At 39.6% G+C, this 8,933-nt stretch overlaps 1 protein-coding gene across 1 annotated transcript; it reads right to left on the reverse strand.

The window, feature by feature from the left end:
* Nucleotides 1-632: 632 nt before the first annotated feature.
* Nucleotides 633-8,499, reverse strand: adam9b (ADAM metallopeptidase domain 9b). The gene is made up of 22 exons (XM_070851908.1): nt 8,359-8,499; nt 7,886-7,989; nt 7,712-7,788; nt 7,536-7,614; nt 7,375-7,451; nt 6,624-6,816; nt 6,444-6,506; nt 6,107-6,178; nt 5,809-5,978; nt 5,621-5,711; nt 4,915-5,045; nt 4,362-4,533; nt 3,904-3,993; nt 3,566-3,761; nt 3,228-3,339; nt 2,580-2,760; nt 2,331-2,417; nt 2,139-2,244; nt 1,638-1,761; nt 1,450-1,537; nt 1,233-1,270; nt 633-1,110 (listed from the first exon to the last, which is right to left on the reverse strand). The coding sequence occupies exons 1-22, from the start codon at nt 8,423-8,425 to the stop codon at nt 987-989; spliced, it is 2,442 nt and encodes an 813-aa protein (XP_070708009.1). The 5' UTR covers nt 8,426-8,499; the 3' UTR covers nt 633-986.
* Between the last annotated feature and the right edge of the window lie 434 nt (nt 8,500-8,933).

Genomic DNA, 8,933 nt, shown 5'->3' on the forward strand with positions numbered 1-8,933 from the left:
GTCATAATCCTTTCAAAATAAAATCCCACAAAGTGAAGCAGGGCAAGTAAAGAGGGTCCAGAAGAGTGCTCCTCAAAACATCCAAGGAAAATAAGGTCACCAGATGTTTCTTTTACACAAAATAATGTATACTGTTTCAGAGCCTTTTAAGATACACGATATTTTCACCCTAAAAAAAACCCACTAAAATGGCAGTCCAAAAAGGAGAATCACTCAGAGGACCACACTGAGGCTGTGCTAAGCAACTGTAGATACTGATTTATTTTAAAGGGTCAGACCAGACTGTCTTTGTATTGTCTCTATGCCCAAGAGCACAAATAACAGTTAAGGTCCTTAATTTTTTTTATTCCAGGAGAGCAATGACACAATCAAAGAGTGTCTAAATCGTCAAAACGTACAGATGAAGAAGCAAGCAAAGAGTGTTTTACTTTAGCGCCATTTCCATGATTCTCAATGACAAAGAAAAAGCAAATTTACTGCCAAAAACTAGTCCATTCCACCTACATAGGCCCAATTTGTTTATCATCCTCATTACAAGAGTGACACAAGCTAGGGCTTACTCCTACACTGATTCTGAGTCTTTGCAGATCCAGGAAACTCACACTCTTACAATAAAAAAGTATGGAACCCACTACCTGATAAATGTTTTTATTACAATTGACATTCACCTGATTAAAATTCACAAAATCTTTTAAATATCTGAGAAAAATACATTGTAGTGTAAAATACAAAAGATATAGTGATTTGTTTTTATATTTTATGTGCACATATTTCCAATGAGTTACAAACAGAAATCCAATAAAACCCTCATATTTCAATAAATATTTACACATCTAGCAGCCTCATCCACCACCACAGTGATACAGTTACCATAAAAAAAAGGTGCTGGAAACAAGTTACAGTGAGTCTATTATTATCACAGTGTTTTAAAATACACTCTTCATACAGTGTGGAGCTGTAGTAAATTCACTACATTAAAAAGAGAATTAATTCTGTGGCTGTTTGGGTGGGATAGGTCTGGGGACTCCAGGGCCCTGTTTAGGAGGTGGTGGTTTTGCAGGAGAGGCGTTTGTTTCTGCATTCCAATAATCCAGTTCCCCATACCTGAAACTGACATTCGGAAATTTTGTTATAACCAGTTTTACAGGTTTGCTTGTGTGTTGTAGGTTTCATTTTCTGTATATGAGGACAATATGGATGGTTGGATTAAAACAAGTTAAATCAATTCATACCCAGAAATTGGAGCTGAGGTAGTTGGTAGAAGTTCAGGCTGGAAATAGAAGAAAATACAATTTATAACAAAGCATGTACCTCTTTTGATTGATTTACCTTTTTCTTTTTCTGTGACTGCATTTTTCAGGCAATGAAAAAATGATTTTTCCTACTACAAAATCAACATTGCACTGCCTTCCTGCAGTGATGATTACTGATAAAAACAAACATATATACCCTGCTGGGGGGAGCCTGTGAAGGAGGCTGGGTTGTGGCATTTGTCTGAATATTGCTGCTGGCATTTGCATTTTGAACATTCTGTGATCTGTGAAAGCAAAAAATACATAAAATGATATAAAAACATTGTAATTACCAGTCTTTCAATTATCTATTAGTATATTTTTAAAGCGAGGTGATTTACTTACCTTCCTTTAAGGCATGGGTCCAGGGCATTTCTCCTGAAGATGAAGAGCAGCACCAGAATGACAAGGACCAGAAGAGGAACCACCAACAGGAAGAAGATCAACAGGCCGTTCCTGAGTGAGTGGTCTAAGGTAGAAAAGGCCATGTGTGAATAAGGAACATTACGGTGGATTTCATTGCATTAGTTACACTAAATAGTCACCCATGTTCACATCTGGGCACTGCAACAACAGATGTTATAAGGAACCACTACTGCCACTGTCAAGCCAGCAGAAGACAGATTAGTGAATAGGTGAGTAATATGATGAAGTCCGGATAAAGAACTATTATAGGCCACGCATTCTTTACTGTGTATTTGGCGATGCATTTAGAGTACCTCATTGCTGATTTGCATGTTATCCCAGTAAGAGGCATTAGGTGAACGGTATATTGTAGAGTTCCTTTGACTTTCTGTGAACTTTTATCTTGAAAGATATATACCGACAAAGTCAATTCACACTCACCTATCTGAGCAGGACCACTGTCTACGCTGCCGCCTCGCCCTGACCTGTCACAGTTTGGTGGCGCCCACCCGTTTTCACAGTGGCAGTGCCCTTGGTCATTGCATACCTGAAGAAAACATTACAACGGCAAAGTCAGGTCTGTAATTATTGGCTACTAATTACGTAAAGAAAGTAAATAAAATGCCATCTTACCCCTCGGCCGTTGCAGTTGGTCTGGGCATCACAGTCCAAGTTGGGCAGCAGAACAGAGGCGTTCACACACTGAAAGTCCACGCAGGTCTAAAAGAGAAAATGTTTAACTTATTGATGCAGCAGGTGACATCATTTTCACTTTAAGAAGTGATAGTATTGTCTTGGCTCAAGTCAAAATCACATTAGTTCCTGGTCACATTCCTTATCTTTGGCATCCAAACTAGTTTCCAGTCTTCAGAGTCTGCTTACCTTTCCTTTAGCACAAGGGCTGCCAGGGTTAACATAGGCAGGATCCAACACATCTGTACCCATGTTGAAGTCTGCATTAACACAGGTTGACCCTTGAACTACTTGGACACTGACTTGGGCACCAGGAGGCAAGGTGCTTAAATCCACATTGGTACACTGTACCTTTCCACACATGGCGTTCCTGCAGTGAGGGTTTAAGAGAGCACAGTCACTTCCCACAGTTGGTAAATATTGGAAGAAAAAAAAGCTAATCCGTCCCTTGACTGACAAAATATAGCGGCATCACAACACTTTAAAATGACCAAATGACCATTAAGTTTCTGCCTTCTTTCTGGCTCCTCACCTAATCAGGGGATCTTGGATATTAAGAAAGTTTACAGTTGTATCTAAATCAGTTTAGCAAGCTTAATTTTACTATGAGGACAGAAGATTTGACTTTAGGCCAGATGATCACAGGAATTACTGTATGTTGAATATCTTAAATTTACCCCAAACACTTTCAATCGGCAGGCTCTGTGATTTTTAGTTGTAATGAGCTTCAGTCCTATGATCCTAAACGTAACATTACTGCTGCTGCAGGATTACACACTTTGTATAGACCCACAGTTAAGTCTATAGTATTCGATGATTAAAAAACAGAATACTTACGCTACACTACATTTGATAAAGTCGCCTCTGCTGGTGATTCCACAGTTTCCAAATAAGTTTCCCCTCGTATTTGCATGCTCAAAACAAATATCGTTTGCTTTTGTTGCTTGATCTGCCCAAGAGAGACATAATATCCAAAATAAAATATTAATGACAAGAGAAGTGAATTAACATCTTGCCAGGTGGCAACTGCCTCCTGGCAGACTTGGATAGCTGATGTATTCTTGACTGAATTATTTAAAGTTAGTGAGTTAAACAAACAGCCAGCACACAAACCTTTGAGTTTCTAGAGTTTATTTAGCTGCAGGAATCTTGGTATCAAGCATTACTGAATATACCTGGAGCAAAGAGATGTTTGCACTGGAAATCATACGTCTGGCACCGGCCCTCATAGCAGTACGCAGCATTGTTTAGACAGGGCAGGCCGTCCATAATGTAGAAGTCATCGGGACAGAATGCACTCCTCCCATCACAGTATTCAGGAAGATCACAGGGGTTGACAGACCTTCTGCATGGCGTTCCAGGAACTCTCATCTAAAATAATCGTCAAATCACACACAACAATTGAAAAAGACCTTTTTCTTTTATAAGTGCAAAGGATGTTTTCCCAAAGTAAAATGTATGGCCTCTATTCAATACACATAACTGGCCAACTCAAGTCCAACACGGTGCAGACCTGACAGTTGCTGCAGCAGTCCCCCTGAGCACAAGTGGACCCAGGTGTAAATGTGCAGGTGGCGGCGTTACAGCATTCATTCCGGCATTCCTGCAGGAAATGGAAGCAGAGAAAGGCAATGCTTACTACCACACCAAAAATAGATGAAAAAGTACAAGAATTTAACAGTCAGAATGTTTTTAAGACCAATAAGGCTGTAACGTGACGTGTGTGCACTCTAGTTTGTAAAGCTGAAATGAAAATTTGTCTGTACACCTTCGTGCATTTGTGCTACACCTGCAAAATACATACATAAAAAATTGTTTTAAATGTTTTTTATTCTCTTTAAGAAAAATGACAGTATCAACTACCATCGGATATAATGATGTATCCAAAATCTTATCTTATCTAATACAGAACAACATGATGTTGTCAGTTCTGTAACTTCTTGTTTGTTTATCTGACAGGCAGTACTCCACCTCTGGTTTGCCACAGTCACACTGCTCTCCTTTGTCCAGCCGGCCGTTGCCACACTCAGCAACGCCAACCACATCTGACGGGGAGGGCTGGTTTGTCAGACACACACCTCCTCCACGAATAATCAGCGTCTCAAAGTCTTCCCCACTGCAACGGCTGAAACTGGTGGAACCACTACAGAATAACATAATACATAATAAACCTTTAATGGAAATATCCATTTGGACTGGCCTCACATTACTCTTTGATCATTGAACAGAGGACTTTTGCTGTCAAATTAACATTAATTAGTAGTGTTTTGTGTGATATGTGAGATTTTGGAAGCCTACGCAAACACGTGAGCAAATTCACAATTATTTTAATTCAGTACGGAGCCACCAAAGTCCTAAAAGATGGTACAAAAATTCTTCTTGACAAAAAGAGCTTTGTACCAAACATTATCAGCAGAAAGTGTGGATATTAGAGTATACTATTTAAATACAGCAGAGTTTTATCTGCTGCTTTTTTAGTTTCATGTCAGGGGGTTAAAAAAATATTTTGTGGAAAATGTGTTACCCGGCAGTGGCTGACATGATGCAGCTTCTTCCATCACAGCTGCAGCGTGTATTGTCGTGACTCATGCCCAGGTTATGGCCCATCTCATGGGCCACCACAGTGGAGACAAAAGGCAGGTTGTTGTCTTTGAACTGTGAAAACATACCCAGTACAATCAATACTAACATCCTCCATAATTTATACAGCTAAATACATCAGTATTATTGACAAAAACCGAAGCTTTGTCAGTACAAGAATCTTCACTTAATCAGGTCTATTGTTGAATCAGGATATTGAAGGAAAAGATTTGGCATGAAAGGATCTTTCAGTGTTTAGTCTTGACTTATAGACAGAAAATTAGTTTAATTTGATGGGAAAAGATGGGCAGAAAACATCATTCTATTATTTGATTGTATACACACAGGTATCATACTTTTAAGTTGATCAAGAAGTGAAACATGACTTTAGAGGATACTGGAACAACATTTAAGCATCACAAACCAAAAGAATCTGAGGAATCCAAAAACCCAAAGATGCTTCGTCATGTAGCTTAAAAAAAACACTGTTCAAGTTTAACCAGTTAGACGCCTGTGTTATTCTGAGCCTGTGAGACTTGCGGAACTTCACATGAATAATGCAGTAAGTATCAGTTTCTGCAATAAAGCTCATGGTGCCAAAGCACCATGGTGTCAGCTGGTGTTAGAAGTTAAAAGGGAGTTGAACTAACCACGTTGATTCCTCCAGAAGATGCTACGGAGCAGACCGTGCCCACAAAGGCCATGCCTAATACACCTCCTGGATATGGCCCGGGCAGACCACTGACAAAAAGTGAACCAAGAGATGAGTTGACAATTTAACTCTATATTTCAAAAGAAATTCAAACCAAGCGAGGCAAAATAAGCATGCATTACTTACACAATGAGCTGACCGATATCATGTCTGATCCTCGGTAACAGAGAAGCCTTCCTCCACCTGACAAACCCTCCCAACACCTCTCCTGGAGAGCCTTCTACAGCAAAGGGATTACTGTCCTTAAAAATCTCCAGGCCCACAAGCACCACGCGGATATTTAGCTGCTTGTAATACTAGAATAGAGCAGAACATAAAAGAGGACAATTACAAAGCATAGTACAGCACGGGTGCAAAAACAACATTAGATCCAATTTGAATTCAGCACACTGGTACCATTTTTACAAACAACTCAAAATCTCACCCCATCCAGTAGATTTGCCATTTCCACCATTTCGTCTCGTACCGCTGTCTCATTTCGTTCCTTCAAATTATACTGTAAATACAATCAACACAGTGATATAAGATAATTTTCCAAGCAGGTATAACAGACTGGTTGGTACTTATAGAACTATTTTCCACATCATAGGAAAAGCACTGTGAGATTTGAGGGAAATAGCACATTCCTAACAAACTACTGTGGCTGCTGAGTCAATGAGTAGGGTATAATACTTGCCCTTAGTCTAAAAAAGCAAACCTATTGCAGCCATTTCATTCTCACTGACAGACCATTGAATTCATACACAGACATACACCCTTACCCTGAGATTATCGACAACCAGCACCAGCTCCACATATCTGGTTTGAGGTAAATTGCGCTTCCTCTGTTGAAACAACAAACAGTGAAAAAGGAAAAGTCTTTTCTTTTTTTTTTATTTTCCACTTTAAAACCTATTGACACTGTAAATATCGGTCAAGGTGAGCGTAGTGAGCACCCTCACCCGCAGCAGAGAGGCTATTGATTGGCCAGGCTCGAAGGATTCATGGCTTTGCGTTGACGCATCCTCGCCGACGACCCCACAGGTGACGGGCTCAGACTGAATGTCCTTCAGTAGGTACAGAAGGTGCTCGTTGGTGGCAGAATTTGGCACAGGCTCAAGTCCGTAGGTCTCATTTCCAAGGACGATCACACCCCTACAGAAAAGCAGAATATATCAGATTCACCATTAGATAAATGCTTTCAGTCTGTGTTACAGCCGGGACGTGGCACTGCAATCCCACACCATGGCATTACCTGGCATAACGTACTCACTGAGGATCCACTGAGCGTGGATTGATTTGATAGTTTGAAAGATAAAAACCTGTGCACCAATAAACCCATAAAAAATGTCTGGGGTTAAGGAAAATGTCCATATCTATTGTGTGACTCTTCTTCGGCCTTTGTAATATGGCTGAAATCACATCTTAATGAGAGTACTTCCCAATACTGATATTATACAGACATATGACGATAAGGAAAATGTATGCAATATCACATAGAAAAGTAATTATTTTATGCATTACATGCAGAGAAAACTGTTCAAACTGTTTTAGTTCAAACCTTCAATAAAGTGAAGACTTAAAGTAAAGAAATAAAGTGCAAGATGATCATATAATCACGATACAGTTCGAAGTCTACACATGTTTATATTGAATCAGAGCCCAGTTATTGCTCAAAGGAGGAAATAGATTCAGTAGGAGAGTCATTCAAACCTGAGGCCAGAGCATGTGCTGAGCGCTACCAGTGAGTTCCCGTATCCCTCCACCTCTCCGTGGTAATAGCAATGCACCTGGGAAAAGAAAAGCAAATACAGGTTTCACAGGTTTAAGTCCATACCAGCCTAATACACCAGCATGACCAAATGTGGACTTACTTGTTGTTTTGGATATGATGACTCATGGTTGCCGGTGATGTCACGTGAATACTGAACAAAGTTTGGGTGCAAAAAGTCTCTGACAAGAAGACAAAGAATACAAATTTCATCTGAAGCATTAACAAGGATTTGCAATAACAACAGTAACACTAACAAAGTCCTAACTTTGTGCATACCTGTTCTTTTGTAGATGAAGGAGGTGCTTTCTGTTGTTTATGTTCAGTGCATATGAAATTGTCTCCTCTCCATATTTCTAAAATGGGTAAAAAAAAATACAAGAGCATTTTTAATGTTGACATATTAAAATCCCAGTTTAAAAGATTTATTTTTTAGGCAGGCATGTTACCTACCTCATTTCCTGATGGTCTGTTGAGGCTCCTTCTCCATCTGTGAATCACTTGAGGATTTACAATGGAGGACTTGGAGAGTTTTAATGTGAGCCCATTGAAAATGTCTGAAAGACGGGTGGATATACAGAGAAACTGTAACTACTGAGAGGGTAATCTGGGGTTAATTAATGCTATTTCTCCTCAGCACACAAAAGCGCCCTCAAATAACCCAACCACACACAAAAAAGGAAAATGAATGGAGAAAGATGCAGGCCTCTTTCATCAGAGTTACTGTATTCTTTGGGTCCAGTTATACAACAAAAAACTGCCGTAAAATACTTTTATAGACCACAAGCAGGCTTGATGGCAAGAAAACTCGGAAAAATATCCAGCCATTGTTATCAGCATGCATTAAAAAAAAAGAAAAACGACGTCTTTATGTTGCTCCCTCGACAGACATGCACAACATGTAACCCACATCACCTGCGCCTCACCTTGGTTGTCAATCCCAGAAACGCAACACAGCAAGAAAACAGCAACTACGGTGTATTTTATGACCATGATCCTGGCTAAAGTATCTAGATTATGTCCCCATTAAGGCTACGGTGTGTCTGCTGTTGATGAATTCAAGGATCGAGCCGTAGCTTCGTCCTGCTGCTCAGGTGCGTCACGGTAGAGGTGTGGCCAACGACAGGTGAGCAAAACGGCTTAAGAAAACAAAGAAAGTGCAGTTGTTGAGTGACAAGATCTGTAAATATTTGTGTAACTGTGACTTGAGGCTAATGCTGTAAAAATTAGACTTAACGGATGGTTAAACAATATCGTTACTTCACCACTAACTCAAGTGGGTGAGTTTTCATGTCATTCTCCTGTTCTTCGGCGTTAATAATATCAATATTATACAATAAAATAGAGTTTTGTTTCCTATGCCATGACTAAAAACAGAAAAAGTAAAACATAATGTCAAATAAAAATAATAATAATAAAAAAAAAAGAAAGTCGTTTCTGTTCTCGCACTGGAAATCTCGCGGTATTTTGTCGTTAATACGTCACTCATACGCGGAAGTGT

This window comes from Pempheris klunzingeri, chromosome 20 (genome assembly GCF_042242105.1).
Source record: "Pempheris klunzingeri isolate RE-2024b chromosome 20, fPemKlu1.hap1, whole genome shotgun sequence".
NCBI classification, from domain to species: Eukaryota; Metazoa; Chordata; class Actinopteri; order Acropomatiformes; family Pempheridae; genus Pempheris; species Pempheris klunzingeri.